This window comes from Aquila chrysaetos, assembly GCF_900496995.4.
Source record: "Aquila chrysaetos chrysaetos chromosome W unlocalized genomic scaffold, bAquChr1.4 W_unloc_5, whole genome shotgun sequence".
In the NCBI taxonomy this organism is placed as follows: domain Eukaryota; kingdom Metazoa; phylum Chordata; class Aves; order Accipitriformes; family Accipitridae; genus Aquila; species Aquila chrysaetos.
The window spans coordinates 467,669-492,658 of record NW_024470325.1 but is presented as its reverse complement, the minus strand read 5'-3'; the positions used below and the strand labels follow the sequence as shown (position 1 = coordinate 492,658).

Here is a 24,990-nt window from a genome sequence, read left to right as displayed (position 1 = left end):
GAAAGTATATAATAACAGGGAAAAAGAGGAAAGGAAAATTAGAGAAAATAGATTACTGGCCGTAATGACAGAAACAGCAGACAGAGGACGAGGTAGAGGAAGAGGACGAGGTGACAGTGGACGGAGAGGATTTATGAATTTTAGCAATCGGAATTTTAACACCCCCTTAGGAGTGAATCAGTGTGCTTTGTGTCGGGAGGAAGGACATTGGAGAAAAGATTGTCCTAAAAATGTGCAGTGTTCAGGAGGAAATATTCAAAAGAAGGTAGCCAGAATGATGGTTTTGGATGAATGAAGGGGACCAGAGGGGAACCCAGCTGAGCCTCTGGTTATAATTAAGCTGAAAGAAAAAGAAGTCAAATTTTTAATAGATACAGGAGCGACATTTTCGGTATTAAATACTTATAAAGGAAAAATTGGAACAAAAACGGCAAACATAGTAGGAGCAACAGGGAAAGAAGAAAACAGACCATTCCTGCAACCTCTGGATTTGAAATTTGGAAATAAAATAATTACACGTGAATTTTTGTATGTACCAGAATGTCCGATACCCTTGTTTAGAAAGGGATTTGTTATCTAAATTAAATGCACAAATTGTTTTTGAGGAAGGAGAACTCTTTTTGAAATTACCTGAGTCAAAAACAGGAGAAATCCTAATGATACAAGAAAAAGTGGAAGAGCAGGAAATTCCACCAGAGGTGGATTTTGTAGTGATCCCTATAGTGTGGGAAACAGATATTCCTGGTAAATCAAAATTAGCAGCACCTGTAAAAATAGATCTAAAAGAAGATGCAGGAACAGTAAAAATTAAACAATATCCAATTAAACCAGAAGTTAGGCAGGAGTTAAAGAAATTGATTGACAAATTTTTGAAGTATAAAATTTTAGAGGAATGTGAATCTGAATATAATACTCCTATTTTACCAGTTAGAAAACCCTCGGGAGAATATAGATTAGTGCAAGATTTGAGAGCAGTGAACCAAATAGTCAAAGACATATATCCTGTGGTTGCAAATCCTTATACATTGTTAACAGCGTTAAAGGAGACTTATCAGTGGTTTACAGTGCTTGATCTAAAAAAAAAAAAATGCTTTCTTTTGCATACCCTTGGAGAAGGAAAGCAGAAAGTTGTTTGCTTTCGAATGGGAAAATCCAGAAACTGGGCAAAAGATGTAGCTGACATGGACAAGACTAACCCAAGAATTTAAAAATAGCCTGACAATTTTTGGAAACCAGCTGGCAAAAGAGCTTGAAATCTGGAAACAGGACAAACCAAGGCCTGAACATTTACTTCTACAATATGTGGATGACATATTGATTGCTACAGAAGAAAGATCTACCTGCATACAGGTAACCATTGATGTCTTGAATTTTCTGGGACTAAATAGGTACAAGATATCCAGGAAAAAGCTCAAATAGCATGTCAGACTGTGATATATCTGGGCTTTGAGATTTCGAAAGGGCAGAGACAATTGGGAAAAGATCGCAAAGAAACCATCTGTAGTATACCTGAGCCGAAAAATATCCATGAACTTAGAGCGTTCTTGGGAATGGCAGGGTGGGTGTCGTCTTTAGATCATGAACTACGGTCTAATAGCTAAACCGTTATATGAGGCCCAAAAGAACTCTTCCTTTGTGTGGGGTCCAAAACAGCAAAGGGCCTTTACAGAGTTAAAACGCGTTTTAATGTCTACACCTGCTTTAGGCCTCCCTGATTTAACTAAAGGTTTTCAGCTGTTCGTTCATGAAAGACAACACCTGGCACTTGGTGTGTTAACCCAGAAAATGGGGAGCTGGAAATGACCAGTTGGCTACTTCTCCAAACAACTGGACACAGTGAGTAAAGGGTGGCCAAATTGTCTTAGAACAGTGGCTGCAAACAGTGATGATTATACAAGAACCTCGGAAATTAACTTTGGGAAAAACAATAACAGTCTATATCCCACACATGGTGAAAACTGTTCTAGAACAAAGGGGGGACACTAGCTATCTCCGAGCAGAATGATGAAGTACCAAGTAATATTAACAAGATGATGTAATTTTAAAAGCAACTAACCTGGCAAATCCAGCTGTGTTTTTAAGTTCCATACAGGAAGAAGGACAATTGGAACATGATTGCCTGGCTGCTATTGAGTATGTTTATTCCAGTCGTGAAGATTTAAAGGATGTACCATTGGAGCGACCGGACTGGGACCTGTATACAGATGGTAACAGCTTTATAGAACAAGGAGTTCGATACACTGGATATGCGGTAACAACAGACACCACAGTTATAGAAACAGAAGCATTGCCAAGTACCACCTCAGCTCAGAAAGCGGAACTTATTGCTTTGATTCGAGCTTTAGAACTAAGCGAGGAAAAGAAAGTAAATATTTGGACAAATTCAAAGTATACTTTTGAAGTGGTACATGTCCATGCAGCATTGTGGAAAGAAAAAAGATTATTGTCCTCCCAGGGATCAAATATTAAACACCAAGATGAAATTTTACAATTATTACAAACAGTTCAGAAACCAGATCAGGTAACAATCATACACTGTAAAACACATCAAATTAGAAACACAAAGGAAATCACTGGAAATAATTTAGCCGACCAAACAACAAGAAAGATAACAAAAGAACGAACATTGCAAATAGCATTAATTCCCTCCAAAACAGTAACTCTCCCTAGGGAAAAACGAAAATACTCAGAGGAAGATGATAAGCTAGGTCAATTATTAAATGCTAAGAAAAACCTAGCCAGATGGTGGGTAACACCTAAAGGACAGATAGTAGTTCCACCCTTTTTGATGAGAGAAATAATTCAAACAAAGCATCAGGAGTGTCACTGGAAAACAGAAGCCTTAATAACTTCCTTACAAAAAACAAGTGGTATCACTCAGAATGTTAAGAATAGCTAAAAAAAAATAACTGCAAAATGTGAAGTATGTTTGAAAAATAATCCAATAATCAGGAAAAAGGTTCAAAGAGGTCGAATAAAATCTAGTACAGAGCCTGGAGATTATTGGCAAGTAGATTTTTAGAACTACCTAGACAGAATGGGTATCGGTTACATCCTGGTGGGGGTTGATACTTTTACAGGATGGCCAGAAGCTTTTCCCTGTCGTTCCACACGAACAAAAGAAGTAGTAAAATGGTTACTACGAAAAATAATTCCAAGGTTTAAAGTTCCTATTAGAATTTCTTCTGACAGAGGTCCACACTTTGTTGCAGAAGTGGTCCAAAAATGTTAACAAAATTCTGGGTATCACATGGGATTTACATACCCCATGGAGGCCACAATCCAGTGGGAAAGTAGAAAGAATGAATCAAACCTTTAAAAGACAAATAAGCAAAATTTGTCAAGAGACTAATTTTAAAATGACCTCAAACACTTCCATTGACATTATTACGAATCAGAATACAGCCAAAGAGTGGAACCTCAGTCAGTCCTTATGAATTATTGTATGGGAAACCTTATGAATCTCCAGAAACCAAACCCGAACATGCAGGTAAAAGGAAAACAAGATGTGTATAACTATTGCTTTCCTTAGGAAAAACTTTGACTGCAATTCGGAGAGCAGTGGTGTAGAATAGACCATTATCCCTGGAAGTTCCGGTGCATAACTTACAACCAGGAGACTATGTCTATGTGAAAACGTGGACTTCCGAACCTGCAGGAACATTGAAAAAGACCCTTCCAGATACTGTTAACCACCTTCACAGCTATTAGAATTACAAAATCAGATGTTTGGATATACTACATTCAAGTGAAGAAAACACCTACTCCATGAAAAATTAGCCGGGATCCAAAAACTTTAAAACTGACTCTGAAACATGTCTAATTTTTCATATCTGTTTGTGTTTGTTCTTTTTATATTAGTTCAGCAGATAATGATAATAGAAACCTGGACTGATTTGATAATCAGGAACAAAAAGACAAGTAGAAACAAAACAATTGATTAGCATTCCTGAAAAAAATGTCTGAAGAAACAATTTACCAATAGAATTACAGTAAATTGCATGATCATGAGAAAGGTTCCAATTGTTTCACCAGAATACAGTTCCACCACCAGTATATGCCGAAACAAATATTGACTCTCAGAATAATAATAAATAAATATTAGATAGATGATGTGAAAGTATTGAAATAATTTTTCAACACTTTCAAAGGGGGGAAATGTTACTGATTTGTCATTAATTTGTTATTAGTTAGAATTAATCATATTTAGTTTTAATATTTTAGCAAAATCATATGTATGTTGTATTTTATATATTTAACCACCAACCAGTGTCTGCTGTAAAATCCCCTGTATAGCCCCGTATCAAGGCCGGAGAAATTGACTAAAATCATCTAGTAGGAACATTTAGAACTTAAATAACAAGATAAAGAAATACCTGACAACGGGGTGGTGTAAGAGTTGTCAGTACGTTACCTGACAACGGCCTGTTTGGAACGCAGCGGCCGATCCCCAAAGATAGAATGTGCAGTACAAAGCTCCTGGAAGGTCCCTGGCTAGAGCCGTTAGAGATAACTGCATAGCTACTGTCAAAAAGGATGGATTGCACCTGTTGCCATAACATCGGTGAAGAAATCATAAACTCTAGACGAACTTTGCTTCATTATAATACCAAAACACACCTCCTGGTCAAAAGCTACCCGCCTCCAAGACTTACCACGCCTCGGAGAGACCTTCACTACGCCTGCGTAAAAGATATTCACATATGCTAATGATTTCCCAAAAATCTAATGAATATGTATAACTTTTCTTGGAAATCTAATGAATATGTATCGATAAGTCTTAATATAAGGTGTATTGTTTTGAAGACAGGTGTGCGTGGTTCGTGAGAGGACTCGCCCGCGCACCCGGCCGTCAATAAAGAAGTGTCTGCTTATCTACACTAAATTGGTGTTGATAAGTTCTTCATTCCGAGCTTTTTGGTAACAAGCATTTCTCTTTGAAATCCAAGGAGCAACAGGCCCTCTTGGCGTGAAATTCCTTCATACTATTTTTGACATCAGCTCAGGAAGGACAGCTCCATCTTGAGGAACTGCACTGGGGAGATGCTATTTCGTTACAGAGATGCTATGAGAGAGTCAGCTCTGACCCAGTGTTAGACACGATTTTATACAGTTTAAATGTGAGACAGAGAAGGTTCATTCCCTTGGAGAGTGAGGTGAATACAGGTATTTATGCAGGAACATAATAGCAAGAAATAACAATGCAAAAAATATCAACAATTGTAATAAAGAAAGTACAGGCCTGCAATGGGAAAACATGGGAGTCATTTCTGGAGAGAGATAGAAAGATTATCACTATTGAGAAACATCCCTGAAATCACTTTCCTAATGCCATCCTTGAGCTCCTGGTTCCTCATGCTGTAGATGAGGGGGTTCACAGCTGGAGGCACCACCGAGTACAGAACTGCCACCACCAGGTCCAGGGATGGGGACGAGATGGAGGGGGGCTTCAGGGAGGCAAAAATGCCAGTGCTTACAAACAAGGAGACCACAGCGAGGTGAGGGAGGCATGTGGAAAAGGTTTTGTGCCGTCCTTGCTCGGAGGGGATCCTCAGCACAGCCCTGAAGATCTGCCCATAGGACAGCACAATGAAAACAAAACAACCAGATGCAAAACAGACACCAACTGCAAGTACCCCAACTTCCCTGAGGTAGGCATCTGAGCAGGAGAGCTTGAGGATCTGGGGAATTTCACAGAAGAACTGGTCCACAGCATTGCCTTGGCAGAGGGGTAGTGAAAATGTATTGGCCGTGTGCAGCACAGCATGGAGAAACCCACTGCCCCAGGCAGCTGCTGCCAGGTGGACACAAGCTCTGCTGCCCAGGAGAGTCCCGTAGTGCAGGGGTTTGCAGATGGCAACGTAGCGGTCATAGGCCATGACAGTGAGAAGATACAATTCTGCTGAGATCAAAAAGACTAACAGAAAGACCTGTGCAGCACATCCTGCATAGGAGATGTCCCTAATGTCCCAGAGGGAATTGGCCATGGATCTGGGGACAGTGTTGGAGATGGAGCCCAGGTCAAGGAGGGATAGGTTGAGGAGGAAGAAGTACATGGGGGCTGTGGAGGTGGTGGTCACAGGCTACGGTGGTGATGATGAGGCCATTGCCCAGGAGGGCAGCCAGGTATATGCCCAGGAAGAGCCAGAAGTGCAAGAGCTGCAGCTCCCGCGTGTCTGCAAATGCCAGGAGGAGGAACTGGGTGACAGAGCTGCCATTGGACATTTTCTTCCTCTGGGCATGGGGACCTGTCATAGGAGAGGAAGACAACGCCAAGTTATGGGAGATTACTCTGAGCAATATCAAAGCCATTTCCCACAGATCTTATCCCACTCTCACACACACAGACCCTTTTCCTTTTCTAGGAGACCTTCCTTCAGGTCTGTGGCTGGAGCCCTGCTTGGTGCTGGCCGAGCGTGCAATGAAGAGCAGGGCCTCTGCCCACGGGCTCTTGAAAAGTCAGCCCTGCTCTGCAGCAGTGGGTTCATGGGAATGGTGCGGGCAGGGGCCAGTCCTGGTGTTCAATTGGTCTGACGAAACCACTGCTAATGCAGAAGAGCTTGTCAGCATCTGCCATCCCAATACTAAGGAACCAGGAAGGTAAAAGTAGTTTAAGAGTTCTAGGGTGTTTTACAGCTCCCCCCATGGCCCCTGAGGAGTTTTCTTGGATCTCAGAAACCCTCAGCATTTCTGCTGCACTCAGTGAGAACAGCGTGAGTCCTGAGAGGCAAGAGGATTGCCTGTGGCTTAGTGCAGAGGAAGGGGAGCTGGTCTGTCCCTCCCTTTGGTTCCCAGTTGCACTGTGCTTGCACCATTCAGAGATGGAGGGTGATCACAATCCCATGTTACCCTGAAAAGCCACCAGACACTGCTGAGAGCAGAGGGATCCACTCTGGACCACAAAATGTCTCACCCTTTCTATAGGTCTCAGAACCCTGCTTCAGGCCAAGGGCACACATGGCTCATTTCACAAACCTAACAGCATTTCCTCAGTCACAGCATCTCTGTGGTTTTCCATGGGGCTTTCAGATAACACAAAGCTGCTATAGGACAGGTTTGCATCCTGCAGGGCAACTGACAACTTGAAGGTCACTCTGAGGAGATAGCCATGGGTCCTAATGATGGCATCTCTCTAAGGGAAAATCAGCTCATGCCCCAGCCCACAGACAGCATTGACCATAACCCCACAGACTACGGGAAAGCTGGGACACTTCTTCCCATGGACATACCTGCACGAAAGGACCTGCAAGATCAGTGTGTGACTCTGCAGCTGAAAGTCCCATCCCCAGAGAACCTGACAACAAGAACAAGATAACAGTAACACAGACAAGTAGAGAAACAAGGAACAGTACAGTGAGGGTCTGGCTGAGAAAGGCAAGGGAAGAGGCAGCTGGGCACTCGGGAAAGTGTTACCCTTACCCAGCTGTGCACGCCACCTCCCAGGCATCAACATTGCCAGGCAGTTGCTCTCAACCCCCCTGGGCTCGGCAGAGGGAACTGGGCACGTGGCTGCAGAGCTGCACTGTGGCTCTGCTGGAGCTCTGGCTGCTGAGGAGGTGGTTTACGTCTTGGACTCCACAGCCCTGAGGACAGAGGCTTTGCTGTGTAGAAGAGGAGGCAAGGGGGCTTGCTCAGAGGAAGGGGTCTGCATTGGAGGGGATGATACAGAGATGCCTGAATTCTCCCTCCCACAGCATTTCTGGTTTCAGTTTCCTCTCATTCCCTGATCATTCCTCTGCTGCCAGGAGATTTTCCTCCTGGGAGGTGTTTCCCTGTAACTTCTCAGACATCCTTTCCCAACCTCTGTGCACTCACCTTGGCCCTACACAAACCTGCCTGCTTGCAGGGCACTGGCTGGGCCCATGTTCCTGTTGCAGGTGGAAAAGTGCAGGTCAGGACAACCCTGCTGGATCCAGCAAAGGTGATGCTGGTGCTGTCCACAGGCAGAGGAGTAGCTGAAGGCACTTTAGGTGGCTCCCATCAGACCTACTGGTAACTCAGAGTTACAGCTCAGTAGTCTCAGGGACTTGTTCAAGCATGAAAGCTCCTTTTCCATTTCTCCCCACAAATTGCCCAAGGGAAGGAAACTGAAAACACAGACTCGGAAAAGCTTCTTACCTTTATAGCAATCCCTGCCTTTACATTCCCCTTGAAAAGTCCCCTCAGAAATGTCCTGGGGTGATCTGGAGCTGTGAGAAGGCCTCACCCACGCAGCACCCTCTCAAACCAGAAGGACCGTCTCCTGCCAGGACTTGTTTCTTCCACCTACAGCTTCTCCCTGCACTGCTGTGGGGAGTTCCCCAGGCAGGCTGAGTGCTGACCCTGGCAGGAGACAAAGTCCCTGGCACACAGCCCCCTTGGGCACAGGGTCCCTGCTCAGAAGGACAGAACTGGGCACCCCTGGCTTCACACCCGGCTTCACACCCCTGCAGCCATTCCCCGGTGAAAGGAGCCAACATGCCCTGTCCTTCTGATGGTGCAGCAGGGAAGCTGTTCTCCAAAGCACGTATTTTTTTCTCTATAGCAAAGAAACTGAGAGTCCTCCTGACAGACCCCATAGGCTCTGGGATGTGCCAGCTTTAGGAGGTCATTCCAGGAACTGCCCCTGCATTGCCCTTTAGCCAGAGACTTACCCTGTGAAGGGCTGTGAAGATTTTTCTCTGGGTCAGCTCTCCTCCATCCTTCCACCCCAGACTGCCTTTAAGCTCTTTCTCTTCCTTCCCTCCCCTTCCCTCGGTGCCTGCAGGCAGTGCCCTCAGCCCTGCTGTGCTTTGCAGAGGAGCTGCTCCTGGGCAGAGCTGTCTCTCTGCAGCGCTGCCCGCTTGCCGGGAGCTCCCTCCATCCCAGGAGCCTGGGCCAGCTCAGCAGCAGAGGACCAGCCCAAGGCATCACCTCGTCTTCCCCCTCTGGGCTCCCTCCAGGTGTCCCTGGGGCTCCAGGGGAACAAGGCTCCTGCTGGGAAACAGGCTGAAGCAATCACTGATGTTCCCTCCCTCAGCTGGGGAGACACACTTCTTTCCAGCAGTGGCATTTCTCCACTCTGAGACAAAATTGCATCTAAATGTAAATCACCAGTTTCGGTCTTATTATTAGACAGGACACCCAGACAGTGACAGGCAGGGATCTCCTTTACCCCTGCTGAGGGAAAGGATTCAGCTGAGTCAACAGAGGCAACTTATCCTGCGTTTCTATTCCCAGCATTTGAAGGAGACTCAGCTCTCACCTGTGCCTGCCACAAACCCACAGGAGGTGGGCTTCCTCTTGCCTCTGTTCAGGTGGGCACAAATGGGCACCTGCACGAGCTCCTTGTCTCCGCTCCCATGTGAATTACTGGAGATGGAAGGCAGGAGTGAGATGTTCAGATGCAAATACCTGGTGACATTTGACTTGCCAGAGGTGGTCCAAGATAAATGCAGGTAAACTTCAACCTGTAACGGAGAAGTTCATAGAGACAGGGCAACATCTCAGGGATCATATCTGAGCCGGGTAGGAAAGTCCTTTGGCCAAGTGAAATGACAGCTGATGCCCAAAGAAAGGCCAAAAGAACCTTTTCCTACTCCTTAGCTTCATGTCACTTTATACAGGTATTCATATGAACGATTGCAGTCATGTACCATAGGGACAGCTAGGTCTCTCTCTTTCCCATCAGCTGAATTTACTAGTTCTCCAGTGACTATAATGGGATTTGTCCCATGTTCATCCCCACATTGCCTAACAGAATTCAGGGCATGTACTCTGTTTCATGCTCAAATCCAGGCCCACACAGCTACACGAAATGCCAAGGCTGGCATGGACCTCACAGGTCCTACAGGAAAGCAATTCTTGTTGAGGGCGGGTACATCACGGATGCCTCAGATGGCATCACAGAGAGCGCGATTGGTGCCTGTGTGCTGTTGACCGATACAATCAGTCAGAGGGATCAGTCATCAGATGTCATCAGAGCAGCAAGGTCTGTCCCTTCTCTACCCAATAGCTGCAGGCATTGCATGGACATGAAGCATGTCACACAGGCATCTTTAAACACTGCCTTGATGATCCAATCAATGAAAAGACCAAACATTTTCAGAGGCTGCTTGGATACATCTTGTTTTCTAGGACAGCATCCTCCAAGCACAGCAATGGCCCATATCAAAACACAGATGATACTCAAAAAGGAATTCAAGGGCACCAAGATGAGCTGTTGCTACTTCAGGAACAGTTAAAGAAGAACAAGAGATAATGTAGGACCACTGCTGAATTTAGTAAGAGTAGGTGCAGATTGATCAGAGATACTCTATGTCCTCTTTGCCTCAGCTACCACCAGCCAGGTCTCCCAGGCCTTTGTGCTTTGAGGCAGGACTCTGGAGGAGAACAACCAGCAGTGGATGGGGATCACGCCAGGGGTTATTTGAGGAACCTACACCCTTACCAGTCCATGGGAACCAGAGGGGCTGCATCCAAGGGTGCTGAGAGAGTGTTTTTCCCCAGGAGGTGCTGCTCTGTTATGACCCCGGTAAGAAAGGCACTCGGACTCTGTGAGGTATCTTTTAAAATGCTGTGCATTAGTGTTAACAGTATGAAGAGAGAACCATGTAGGTAATCTTATGTCCCTCTAGATGGTGGGAACCCCGGGTGGTGAAGCATTGAACAAGCCTCTGACCCCCACATGCGGCCTGCCATGCAGACTCGACCCATGGAACAGATTCCCCTGTTTCGGTCATTCAAGCTACTACAGGATTTTGTTACAAGGAAACAGCTCTTTCCATCATCTTTACAGTCAAACAGAAACAGTGTTCTCATGAGAACATCTTGCTGCACTGTTAGATGCAGGCAAGGCCGTGCAGGACGTGTAATGTCTGGCACAGAGCGGGACCTTTCTGCAGGCTGCACTGTGACAGTGAGCTGCTGAGGCTGTCCTGGGGCCAAAGGATCTGTGCAGCACAGCACAGGCAGGAAAGGCAGGGGGAATGTGCAGAGCAGCACAGCTCGATGTACAATGGTCTTCTGGTCAGGGTCAGTGCTCAGGTTTCCCTGTTAGAAGTCTGCACTCCACCCTGGTGCCACAGCTGAGCTGCTGCAGCCCAAATGTGCACAGCCAGGAGGAGGTGGATCACAGGAGCTGGAGCCCCATGGCTTGTCACACAACTGTGATGGTTTGGGATTAAACGAGGTGTGGTGGGTCAGCCTGCTCACCTGGGGTCCTGCAGTGGAGGAATCGAGATGCTGCTGGAGAGACTGGCGGGAAGGATGAGCATGGGGGATGCCCCCTGTGTTCCCCTCCTGTGGAGGAGGACGACCAGCAGTGGATGGGGATCAACTCAAGGGTTCCTTGAGCAAACTCAAGCATCATTACAGAAATGGAAATGGGTGTTTTGACCAGGTTCCTGAACACAAGTATTGGTATGCCATGACCCCTGAGATTCCACTTGTTGGTCCAGAGGAGTGTGGTGCCCTTTGAAGTGTCCTGGAATATCTTCTGACCCATGTGGTGGTTGAGGCTGTGAAGAGAATTGGAACACCTCCTCTGACTGGAGTAATTTCACCTTAAATGCTGAAATACGAGGCAGATGGAGGGACTTCAGACTTGCCAGGCATTCTGCTGAAGGATTAGGTCTCCCAAGATCCAAAATGAAGATAATGGTGGTGTATCAGTGTCAATCACATAAAAAAAGCAGCCTGCTTTGTGCTTTTCACCAGGTTGGGATCTGTCCCTTGGCATTTTTTGGTAAAAAAATAAAATTCTCACACACACACACACAGAGGAAATAAGGATACAAGATAGAGAGCAGGAATGACTTAGGGGCAATATTGTCTGAGAGGTGCTACCGTGAAATGATAACAAAGACTTAGCAGTGAGAGGAAAAACACTGTTCTAAAAGCTGCATGCTAGAGGCTAAATGCTCTTAAATTAAAGTTGTCTTGTCAAGTAAAAATGAATGACAAGAATAAAATTGAAGAAATGGTTTCTAATCATCAAGAAGGAGAAGAAATTGTAGAGCATGGTACTGTTACTGGGTTTCATGAAAATAGAACTACGTCCATAATGTGGCCACTAAGCCCCCACCCAGCCACTTGCTCACTCCCCTCTCCTGAGGGATGGGGAGAGAATCAGAATGGCAAAGTGAGAAAAACTCATGGGTCAAGATGAGGAGACTTGAGTAGGTAAAGCAAAAGTTGTGCCCACAAGCAAAACCAAATAAGGGATTCATTCACTGCTTCCCATCAGCAGGCAGGTGTTTAGTCATCTCCAGGAAATCAGGGCTCCATCACGAGTATATGGTTATTTAGGAAGAGAAATGCCATAACTCCAAACATCTCCCTCTCCTCCTCCTCTGCCTTCTTCTTCCTCTGGCCTTTATGGCTAAGTGTGACATCATATGTTATGGTATATGCTTTTGGACATCCCAGCTGTCCTGGCTGTGTCCCTGCCCCCAACTTCTTGCCCACCCCCAGCCTCCTCCCTGGCAGGGAAGTGTGAGGAACAAAAAAACCCTTGGCACTGTGCAAGCACTGTGCAGCGATAACTAAAACAGGGATGTGTTATGTGAAGCACTGGAAGAGGTTGCCCAAAGAGGTGGTAGATACCCCATCCCTGGAAACATTCAGAGTCAGGTTGGACGGGGCTCTGAGCAACCTGATCTAGTTGAAGATGCCCCTGCTCATTGCAGGGGGGGTTGGACTAGATGACCTTTAAACGTCCCTTCCAACCCAAACGATTCAATGATACTATGATTCTGCAACTATACTGGCTGCTATGAAGACAATTAACTCCATCCCAGCCAGCCAGGGTAGGCTAGACTTCTTGGTACGTGGGAGGATGATAACAGTGAAGAACTTGAGAGGCGGGGAAAGGGAACCAGTAAATTCAAGGTGAGGCCAAGGATGTCATCGGGCATGTCTGAGGTGCCAGTGATTCAACCCTGTAGATGATGTAAGTTATTTCCACAGTCAGAGGGAACCTGAGTGCTTTCCCTGATGTCGAGGACATGAAAGGGAAGGAATGAAAGCATCATTCAGGCTGGAAGGGACCTTAATAGATACCTGTAGAACATCCAATTCAAAGCAAAGTCACACCAGGTGGCTCACGGTTTTACCCAGATGGGTCTGAGAAACTTCTAGGCATGGAGGCAGCACACACTGTCCGGGAAATGGCTTCCCATGTCTGACTGTTCTCATGCAGCAAAAGTTGCTCCCTATATTGAGCCTGACCCTCTCTTGTTGCAGTCCATTGCCTCCTATGCTCCTGTCTTGCACCACAGTGTCTGGAAACCTCACCGTAGGCAGTACAAGTCTGTTCCATCCTCCCCACAAAGCCCTCTGTTCTCCAAGGTGAAAAAGCCCAGCTCCCTCAGCCTCTCAGAAGAGGGAAAGTGCTCCAACCCTGACCATCTCTGTGGCCCTCCACTGAATTTTTTCCTCCCTCCAGCTTGCCAATGTCTCTCTGCCATTGTGGGGCACCAAAACCTGGGCAAGTATTCCTGTATGTGGTATAACAAGTGTTAAGCAGAGGGAGGTAATCACTTCCCCTGGCTGTTCTCCTGCTCATACAGCCCAGGGTGCTGTTGGCCGCCTTTGCTGATGGCTCATCTTTTGTGTAATGTAACTCAAGAACAACCAGAGCCTTCTTCACAGAGCTGCTGCCCACCTAGGCAATCCGTGGCCTATGTCATTGCACGGCCTTACTCTGCTGTAGGGGCAAGACTTTGGGTTTGTCCTTATTGGATATCATGGGGTTCCTATTGGCCCATAATTCCAGCCTCTCTGGGTAGCTTGGGATGGCAGCCCTGCCCTCCATTGTAGCGTCTTCACTCATCAACATGGTGTCTTCTGCAAATGTTATGAAAAATCACCCTCTCATCTCCTCCAGGTCACTAAAAACACGTTAAACGGTGCAGGTTGCAGGATAGACCCTTGCAGGGCCCTACTAGCTACATGCCTCCAGGCAGAGTACCACACATTAACCACATCCCTCCAAGCCCGACCATCCAGTTGGTATTTTACCCATCTACTTATCCACCCATGCTGACTATAATATCCAAACTTGGACACAAGAATATTGTAGGGGATGATGCCAAAAGCCTTGCTGATGTCCAGGTAAAAAAGCACCACTGCTCCCCCCACATCCAGCAATCCTGGCTTTTCATCACTGAAAGCAAAGAGGCTGGCCAGGCACAATCTCCCCTGGGTAAATCGAGTCACTTTCTCTTCAGATACCCAGAAACAGGATCCAAGTGGACATGCTCTTGAGCCCAACCCTTCACTCCCCTGCATCATCCGCTGGGCATTTTTGAAAATTGGTTGCTGAGTGTCATCAATGAGTTCCCCCAATCTCCATGACTTTTGAAAGCTGATGGAGAGTGGCCTCACTATGACACTAGCCTGCTTTCTCAGCAGAAATGGGATCTGAGTCTTTAAAGGGGATGAGGGTCTTTGAAGTCTGCAAGACCTGGGGTCATGGATCTGGAGGCTTCCTTGGATTGCTTAAAGAAGGCTTAAAGTAGTCCATTTCCTTACCCTGGTTGCGGGCTCTTCGTCTCCCACCGGGATGCCACACTAAGTGGCCTCTCCTCTGACCCCCACCCACAGGGGCTCACCCAACATGCAATGCATGTCCCATAGAGGAGCACCACACATACGACAATCTCCTTCAGATGGAGCACATCCCCCTCCCCATCTTCCCGGCCTGCCTCTCCTGAAAAGCCCCTATGTACTGTGGCAGCACTACTGTGAGCTGTCCCACCGCCCCTCGCCATTTATTCCATCGCTGTCCAAAGTCGATAGTGGCACATGGGACTCCAGCTCCTTCCTCCTGTCTGTGCCCCAGGCTGTGGGCATTGATGCACGTTTGGGCTGCAGCACCTCAGCCGTAGCACTGGGGCCAAGCTCAGACTTGTCTCGGGCAAACCCAACACCGAGTACTCAGGACCCCATGTGTGCAAATGCTGTGCTTGAAACCAGAGACATGCTGGAGGGGAAGGCAGATGGCAATGTGAAGGCACAGAAAGAGGCAACGCTTCTCTCCCCAAGGCCAGAGAAAAGCCGGGCTGGGGTCTGCAGCCCTGGCAGGAGAAGGCTTTGCTGTCTGTGGTGTCTCTGCAGCCCCGGAGGGCCTGTGGTGGAAGTGAAGCTGATCTCAAGGAAGGACAGATGCTACTGAAAATGTCTTTGGGTGTGGACATCCCGTGATCCAGGAACACTGTGAAAATCCTTGGATGGTTCCTTGGTTGTATCATCAAGTGGGTGAATAAAGGAAGGCTTTAAGAAGAGCCGGCAGAGTTTGGCAGTAGGCAAATGAGTGGAGATGCTGGTGTGATGTGGTTCCTGTCCATGAACTGCTCTGTATCGACTGGACGGAGGTGGGTCAGACCCTGCCTCATTGCAGTGCTGGGATTCAGTCACAGGCCAACAGAAACTGGTTCACTCAGACATGCCATCTGGAGCATCTGTCTCGCACCCACTCTGAACATGGATGCCTTTCCCATAGATCCTGTGCGGTCCCTGCCAGAAACCTGCAGTTGTTCTGGAGAGCCTTGGCATCTCATGTAGCACTACGGGCCTGTATTTGGCCATTGAATAGCTGCCCTGAATTACGTTAGGTAATGTAGGGACGTCCATGAGACATCTGCCATTATGGTCGATGGAGATCTAGGAAATACAGCTGAGGGGAAGATGGCTGATGGCTACGGCAGTGACTACATCCAGCCCCTTGACTACCTCAATTGGCTGCCCTGAACATAAGAAGCAGGGAAAAATTCAGCTGTCTTTAGTGTGGGCATCTGCTGTTGGGCAAAGGAATTCCCCACCAAGCTCAAAGACGATGCCTCCAGAGACTGCCCTGTCTCTACGAACTGCTCCATTAGAGCTTGCAGTTACCTGCACATATCTTGGATCGCCTCTGACATCTCGGATGTCTCCAGTTGTTTGAATCTGAACAAGTCACTCCTGGCCTCCATCTCCAGGAGGTGCCTGTTTTGTGCCCACCTGAACTGAGGCAGGAGGAATCCCACCTCCTGTGGGTTTGTGGCAGGCACAGGTGAGAGCTGAGTCCACTTCCAGCCCCAGGACTACAAACCAAGGATGAGATGCCTCCATTGACTCAGCTGACTCCCTTCCCTCAGGAGGGGTAAAGGAGCTCTGTCACTGTCCAAGTTTCCTGTCTCGTACTAGGAGGAAGAAAAGGTGATTCTCATGCCCAACTCTCTCTGGTAGGAGAAATGACACCGCTGGAAAGAAGTATCCCTCTGCTGTCCTAAAAGCGGATTCATTACCTGGTGTGCAATAGACCAATATCACACACTCAGGAGAGAAATTGCTTTTTATTCAGGCCTGGGTGCTCAGTGGACTCACCACAAATCAAGCACACCAGATTCACCAGGTGTGCCTCTTTTATATGGTAACAATTGCATCTAAATTCTTAAACTACTCCTACCTGGTACCTATTCAAGCTATCTAATGCATATGCATAGGATTATATAACCACGACACATCAAATGCCTTCTCCGCATGTGCAGAGGTCTCGGGTGGTCTTCGGTAGTCATTTGGGGAGGTATCCCCTCCTCATTTTGACCACTAAGTCACTCTGTACCAGGTCAATGGTTCATTTTCCTGCCAGGAGGGACATATCATCAATCAGGAAAGAAATAAAAAGGGTCAGAATGACCTTGGCTACTTCTCTAGGTATTATTCAAATTGTTTGAAGTTGAAAATGGTTAACTAACTTAATTTAAAACAGGATTTTCTAACTTAAAACAGGATTTTCTATATCTGACATCACCTCCCCATCTGAGGCAGGGAACATCAATGATGACTTAACTTTTTTTCGCAGCAAGTTCCCCTGGAGCCCCAGGGACACCTGGAGGGAGCCCAGAGGGGGCAGAGAAAGTGCTGCCTCGGGCTGGTCCTCTGCTGCTGAGCTGGGCTGGGCTCCTGGGACAGAGGGAGCTCCTGGCAAGCGGGCAGCGCTGCAGAGAGACAGCTCCGCCCAGGAGCAGCTCCTCTGCAAAGCGCAGCAGGGCTGAGGGCACTGCCTGCAGGCACCGAGGGGAGAGGAGGGAAGGGAGAGAGAGTTTAAAGGCAGTCTGGGATGTGAGGATAGGTGAGAGCTCACCAGGGGGAGAAATCTTCACGGTCCTTGACACGGTAAGTCTCAAGCTGCAGGGCTATGCCGATGAGTGCCTGTAAGCGTCTCCTAGACCTGGCACATGCCACGACTGGTAGGACCTGTTGGGATGGTTCTCCTGGCTTTCCTGGTGTGGAGGAGAGGATGTGCTCCAGAGCAGGGATTGCCTGCTGCACCATCAGAGGAACAGGGCACAACGGGTCCTTCTCCCAGGGGTGTCTGCAGGGCTGCCAAGCTGGGTGTGTATGCAGGGCTGCCCCAGGCTCTGAGCAGGGTCCCTCCACCCCAAGGGGCTGTGTGTCAGGACAGGGACTCTGCTGCCTGCCAGGGTCAGCACTCACCCTGCCTGGGGAGCTCCCCACACTGCTCTGGGGAGAATTCTGGGTTTAAGGAGTGACCTCCAGCAGGGCGGGGCACGGCAGGGTCCTTCTGCTCTCAAGAGGTTGCTGCACAGGTCAGGGCTGCTCACAGCTCCAGATCACGCCCAGGGTATTTCCAAGGAGATGGTTCAAGAGGAAGGTCCGGGCAGGGGCTCCCTGGAAAGGAAGGAACTTGCCTTAGTCTTCAATAACATGCTGTGGTGGTGTAAAGGGAAAAGGAGCCACTAACTTTTGAGAAGTGATGGAGATTCTTGAACTGTTATGTGGCATAATCAGTAGGCCTGCTAGGAACATCATAAACTGCCTTCACCTAACCCTCAGCCTACAGACAGCACCTTCGCTGGCAAGATCATGGTTTGTCTGACCTGCTCTTTACCACCGGCAAGCAGGGAGATGTCCCTAGCCAGTGTTCTCCCAAGGAGACTTTTCTGTAGGGCAGAACTGAGCGCATGGTTGGTGGGGTGGGGTGTCTCAGAATTTGCTGTGAGGAAAACCATGTGGGGCAGGGAAGCAGGTGCAAAAGGTGCAGGAAGCAGAGGGGTGGGCAGGGAAGAAGAAAAGACTAAAAAGAGTAATGTCATGGGAGGAAGAATTGGGAAAACTCCCTGTCATCCCCTCCAGTGCAGACACCTTTCTCTGAGCAAGCCCCCTTGCCTCCTCTCTGACCCAGCAAAGTCTCTGCCCCCATGGCCATGGGGCACAAGGCATCACCCACCCCCTCTGCAGCCAGAGCTCCAGCAGAGCCGCGGCGCAGCTCTCCAGCCACGTGCCCAGTTCCCTCTGCAGAGCAGAGGGGCTGTGTGCGACGGCCTTGCAGCACTGCTGTCTGTGATGCAGTGTGCACGGCTGGTTAAGGTGACAACTTTCTCAAATGCCTTTGTCTCTCTTCTTGCCTCTTGCCTTCAAGGATCATGGTGCTGCTCCTTGTTTTCCCACCTGTCTCTGCTGCTCCTGTTCCTGCTCTTGGTCTCTCTGGTTGGGGGAGTTTCTGACACCGACCCCTCAAGCCTTGCTAGGCAGGGGTCTGCATGGCAGTGAGGGGCCCCAGCTCTCTTTTAACGCATGGGGCTCCAGGAAATGTGGGCTGTGGTCTTGGGAAATGAATGGCTCTCCCCAAAGGAGATCCTGTCTGTAGAACACTTGACCATTTCCCTGCAGTGTCCTGCCCAGCTGTGAGCTTGACACCAGACATAGTGGTCTCACAGCACCTTTGTGATATCAGAGATACCCATAAAGAAGCCCCAGAGGTGCTAAGACTATGGAAATGGTGTTGAGCAGCTGCATGTGCACAGCTGAAAGGTGTCCTGCATGTCCTTGCCTAGAAGGGGAGCATGGAGGTCACCCTCAGGCACTCTGTGAAAGAGGGAGAAGATTGGAGACCTGAGCTTTAAATCCAGACTCCGCTACTCTCAGCCGGGTGCCATTTCTTTTACGACTGCAGGCATCCTCCAAGTCAGGCAGATATGATCACAGGGTAGCTGGAAAGAAGACTGATAGATAGACCAGCTCCCCTCAGCCTGCACTAAGTGACAGTGAACTCTTTTGCCACTCAGGTCTCACGATAGAAATGCTGAGGATTTCCAGCTTTTAAGAAGACTCCCCAGGTAGGGCAGGAGTATCTAAAAGAAAATAAAATGAAAAATATTGTAAGCAACTCCCGTTCATCTGAATTGTGAGAGATCATGCCAAAACCCTTCTGCAAGCGAGTGGATTTCATCTGATAGAAACTGTGAGTATCAGAGCTGGTCACCCCCGTTCGTCCATACCTGCTACTGTAGAGCAGGACTGACTCTTTGGGAGGCAATGGAAGAGGCCCTGGGTCTTTATGGCACACCTGGGGGTTTGTGAGAGAAATGAAAGATTTTAGTTTTCTTCCTTGAAAAGTCTCTCCTAAATTCTCACTGTCTTTTCCTTTCCTGTCAACAGTGCCACCTGCCCAGAGGCAGCAGATGTCCAACAGCAGCTCCATAAGTGAATTTCTCCTCCTGGCTTTTGCAGACACGCGGGAGCTGCAGCTCTTGCACTTCTGGCTCTTCCTGGGCATCTACCTGGCTGCCCTCCTGGGCAATGGCCTCATCATCACCACCGTAGCCTGTGGCAACCATCTCCACACCCCCATGTACTTCTTCCTCCTCAACCTCTCCTTCCTTGACCTTGGATCCATTTCTACCACTGTCCCCAAATCCATGGCCAATTCCCTCTGGGACACCAGAGGCATTTCCTACCCAGGGTGTGCTGCACAGCTCTTTTTCTTTCTCTTGTTCATCACAGCGGAGTGTTCTCTCCTCACTGTCATGGCCTATGACCGCTACGTTGCCATCTGCAAACCCCTGCACTACGGGACCCTCCTGGGCAGAAGAGCTTGTGTCCACATGGCAGCAGCTGCCTGGGGCAGTGGGTTTCTCTTTGCTGTGCTGCACACGGCCAATACATTTTCAGTACCCCTCTGCCAAGGCAATGCTGTGGACCAGTTCTTCTGTGAAATCCCCCAGATCCTCAAGCTCTCCTGCTCACATTCCTACCTCAGGGTAGCCAGGTTTCTTTTGGTTGGTGTCTGTTTAGCATTTGGTTGTTTTGTTTTCATTGTGCTGTCCTATGTGCAGATCTTCAGGGCTGTGCTGAGAATCCCCTCTGAGCAGGGACGGCACAAAGCCTTTTCCACGTGCCTCCCTCACTTGGCCATCGTCTCCCTGTATGTCAGCACTGGTGTGTTCAGCTACCTGAAGCCCCCCTCCATCTCCTCCCCACCCCTGGACCTGGTGGTGGCAGTTCTGTACTCGGTGGTGCCTCCAGCCGTGAACCCCCTCATCTACAGCATGAGGAACCAGGAGCTCAAGGATGCCGTGAGGAAACTGATGACTGGATATTTTCAGAAGTAATAAACTGTCTATCTTCTTCTGCAAATTCCTTATAAGGTAACTCCTTATAGGTCCAGCTTGTTTTCTGCCATTTGTTTTTTTTTTGGTTGGTTGGTTGAATTTTTTTTCTTTTTTTTTTTTCTTTATTTACTTGTGATAATGTTGTCCACAAAGGAATGTCATTAGTCGTACCATTTCTACATCAGTGTCTACTGGCCTTGTGGGACCCAAATGCTATGTGTAAATCAGGAGCCATGACTGCCATGCATTTAAATAAAGTGAAGTACCCTGCACTGACTTGTTTTCCTGAGATGCTTCCTCCAAGACCTTCTCTGGAGCTGCAAGGGCAGTGCCTGCGTGCATAGGTGGAGGGGAGAAAAGTCCTGGCACAGCAGTACTGCCAGGGAGCACCAGCACTTGATCTTTCCAGAGCTGCTCTCTTTTCTCTTCTACACTCTCCTTCTGAGGCCTTGTGTTGGTCTAAAGCCTGAGTGCTCTTGCAGCTTAGTCATGGTCCTGCTGTGTGGCAGTCCTATGATCCCAGGCAGGGATAGGCGATGGGCACTTCTAAGAAAGAGCTGGCTTCCATAACAGCATTTCCATCATGAAAGGGGAACTCCTGAGGGCAGTGCCTGAAGGCTTAGGTCTTCTTTTAAAGTTGCTCTCAAGAACTTGCTCAAGAAAGTGCCCTGGCAAAGAAAATACCAGGGTGTAGGTGTGCAGGGTGGGGGGCACAGAGCAGTGTCCTTGCACAGCCAGACCTCCTGGGACAGACTTGAAGGACCAGCAGAGCAGGGTCTGCTCTGTGCCCATGTGCGCTGGACACCCTGGGGAAGGTCCCCCTGGGCCATCATCACAGACCAACCCTTTGCAACCACCCTTCCCAGCACTGGCCTCTCACCCTACCTCCAAGAGGTTGTTGCCCTCTAGAAGATGGCATTTTTCACCTTGCACAAAGCACAGAGCACATCCAGGGAGTATGAATGCAGCCAGAGGCACACCCCCTCCACCATGTTTCACCTCTCTGAACTTCCTCCACAATTTCTTTAAGCACCTAACCGAGAAACTAGTGCTCTCACCCCTAGGTGTCCTACCAGGAGAGGGGGCAAATGAAGACCTAAAACTTCCATGGAAAAGGGGGACTAGGACAATCAGACATCATCAGTGGAGTCTCCCCTAATGGGAATGGGGAATGTCGCCAACCTTCAGAAAAATCTCTTCCTCCTCTCTCTCATGACCTGCCCTGTGATTGTGGTTGGGAACCCCCTCATCATGGGGCTGCTGGTGGAAAACTTGGAAACCTGCTACAACTCCACCACCCTGACCGTCCCCTGACAGGACAGCGCAGTCTCTGCTCACAGCAATGTTAGTGCTATTTCCAGCATCTTTTGCATGTATGGAGTGTTTCCTGTTGGTGTCCACATCCTACGATGAGTACTTGGTTGTATGCCACCCCCTGCTCTCTGCAAAACTCATGAACTGGAAGGGTTGTCTCCATAAGACAGCCGCACCTTGTCTAGGGGGATTTCTGTCATCCAGAGCAATCGTTTTGTTCTTGTCCCAGATGCATTTTGTGTTCCCAATGTACTGGACCACTTCTTCTTGAAGTTGGTGAAAGACTGGAACACATTGCCCAGAGAGGTTGCAGATGCCCCATCCCTGGAAAGCTTCAAGGGCATGTTGGACAGGGCTCTGAGCAACCTGATCTAGTTGAAAATGTTCCTGCTGCTTGCAGGGCAGTTCAACTAGATGACTTTTAAAGGTCCCTTCCAACACAACCCATTCATTCTATGATTCCATGATTCTGTGTTTTTGCCCCAATGCTGGAACTCTCCTGCAGTGACACCATGACACTCATGCACTTTGCTTTCATAACCTGCTTTACAGATCTAGTCCTCCCCTTCCTGTTCATGTTGGCATCCTGTGTGTGCATCAGAGCTGCCACCCTGAGGAATCTCTCCTGCCCAGCGTGGGCAGGCAGAAGGCCTCCTCCACCTGCTCCTCTCACCTCACTAGTGCCACTGTTTTCTACAGCATCTCTCATCCTTGCCTGTGTGATGCCCAGAACAGCCCTCCTGAGATAGTTTAACAAAGCCCTTTTTCTTCACCATCCTCATGCCCCTGCTCAACCCCAACCTCAACCTACAGGCTGATGACCAGAAAGTTTAGGGGCAGGGGGTCACTGAGAAAAATGCACAGGAAAGCTGTGAGCTGCAGAGAGAGCCCATTGGAGTTGTGGGCTGGTAGGAAGAAATCCCTTCTCTTTCTCTTCCGAACTAGTCGTGAGGGCCTGGGCAGGCGTGTGTTGTGTCTTGGGCACTCCTCTGCAAGTGCGGGATATTGAGAAGGCTTTTGGCGTCAGGGAGATTGAGAAGGCTGGCCAGGGTCATTGTGAGACCTCTCTCAAACACCTTGGAAGGCCAGAGCCATCAGAGAGGTTCCTGGGGACTTGGAAAAGGCAGACCTGAAACCAGTCTTCAAAAAGGGCAGGAAGGAGGATTGGGAGAATTACAGACTGGTCAGTCCCACCAGGGAAGGTGATATGGCAAGTCATCCTGCAGCCACCTCCAGGCATTTGAAGGACAAGAAAGGGATTGCAGAACACATGTGGGAGGGAAAAGAAGGGGGTGTTGTGTACCCGGACATTAGCAAGGCCTTTGATGGGGTCTCCCATAGTCTCCTTCTAGCTAGATTGTTGACAGCTGGACTGAAGGAGTGGAATACGTGGTGGGTGGGAAGTTGGCTGAATGATGAGAGTCAAATATAATCCATGGTACAAAGTCCTCCTGGCAGCCACTTACTAGTGGCATCCCTCAGTGACCAGCCCTTGACCACTGCTGTGGAACATTTTTATTCTCTCTCTGTATGGTGGGACAAAATGCTCTTTCAACTCCTTTGTGGATGATGCAAAGCTGCAGGGAGTCCTTGAGCAATCTTGTCTAGTTAACACTGCCTATAGCAGGAGAGTTGGGCAAGATGACTCTGGTGGGTTAAACTTGGCAGGCCATCAGGTGCCCAGCAAGCTGCTCTCTCGCTCCCCCTCCTCAGCAGGACAAGGGGAGAATATAAGGTGAAAAAACTCATGGGTCAAGATAAAGGCAGTTCAATGGGGACCCGGGGAGGGGGGGGGGGGGGTGGAGAAAAAATAAAGCAAACCCCAAAGGCCACATGCAGAAGCAAAACAAAACCGAAGGAGATTTATTCTCTGCTTCCCATCAGCAGACAATGTCCAGCCACCTCCTGGGAGGCAAGGATTCAGTACATGTAGTGACTGCTTTGGAAGACAAATGTCTTAATATCAAATGTCATCCCCTCTCCCCACCACTTTCTCTCAGCTTTTATTGCGGGGCATGATGTCATATGGTATGGACTATCCCTTTGGTCAATTCAGGTCAAGCTGTCCCATCTATGTCCCCTCCCAACCATTTGCCCACCCTGAGCCTAGGAGCTATGAGGGGGGTTGGAGAGACAGCCTTCATGTGGTGCGAGCACTGCTCAGTACCAGCCAAAACACCGTTGTGTTATCAGCACCGTTCTAGCCACGAGTACGAAGCACAGCAGTATACATAGAATCATAGAATCATTTAGGTTGAAAAAGACCTTCAAGATCATCGAGTCCAACCATCAACCATGCCCACTAAACCATGTCCTGAAGTGCCTTGTCTACGCGCTCTTTGAATACCTCCAGGGATGGTGACTGAACCACTTCCCTGGGCAGCCTATTCCAATGTCTGACAACCTTCTCAGTAAAGAAATTTTTCCTCATATCTAACCTAAACCTCCCTTGCTGCAGCTTGAGGTCATTTCCTCTCATTCTATCTCCAGCCACCTGACAGAAGAAACCATCACGCACCTCACTACAACCCTCTTTCAAGTAGTTGTAGAGAGCGATAAGGTCTCCCCTCAGCCTCCTTTTCTCTAGACTAAACAGCCCCAGCTCCCTCAGCTGCTCCTCGTAAGACTTATACTCCAGGCCCCTCACCAACTTGGTTGCCCTTCTCTGGACGCGCTCCAGCAACTCAATGTCTTTCTTGTAGTGAGGGGCCCAAAACTGAACACATTACTCGAGGTGCGGCCTCCCCAGTGCCAAGTACAGGGGAACAACCACCTCCCTGCTCCTGCTGGCCACACTATTTCTGATACAGGCCAGGATGCCGTTGGCCTTCTTGGCCACCTGGGCACACTGCTGGCTCATATTCAGCCAGCTGTCAACCAGGACCCCCAGGTCTTTCTCTGCTGGGCAGCTTTCCAGCCACTCTTCCCCAAGCCTGTAGCCCTGCATGGGGTTGCTGTGACGAAAGTGCAGGACCCGGCACTTGGCCTTGTTGAACTTCATATGATTGGCCTCAACCCATCAATCCAGCCTGTCCAGTTCTCTTTGTAGAGCCTCCCTACCCTCAAGCAGATCAACCCTGCCTCCCAGCTTGGTGTCATCCACAAACTTGCTAAGGGTGCACTCCATCCCCTCATTCAAATCATCGATAAAGATCTTAAACAGAACGGGGCCCAACACCGAGCCCTGGGGAACACCACTTGTGACCCGCCGCCAACTGGATTTCACCCCATTCACCACAACCTTCCGGGCTCGTCCATCCAGACAGTTTTTCACCCAGTGAAGAGTACACTTGTCCAAGCCATGAGATGCCAGCTTCTC

The 24,990-nt window shown here is 48.6% G+C and overlaps 1 protein-coding gene and 1 pseudogene across 1 annotated transcript; one reads left to right on the top strand and one right to left on the bottom strand.

Moving 5' to 3' along the window:
- Positions 1-5,264: 5,264 nt before the first annotated feature.
- LOC115337610 lies at positions 5,265-6,225 on the bottom strand (annotated as a pseudogene).
- Positions 6,226-19,418: 13,193 nt separating this feature from the next.
- Positions 19,419-20,357, top strand: LOC115337589 (olfactory receptor 14A16-like). Its single transcript, XM_030005964.2, has one exon. The coding sequence runs from the start codon at positions 19,428-19,430 to the stop codon at positions 20,355-20,357; it is 930 nt and encodes a 309-aa protein (XP_029861824.1). The 5' UTR covers positions 19,419-19,427.
- The last annotated feature ends 4,633 nt before the right edge of the window (positions 20,358-24,990 follow it).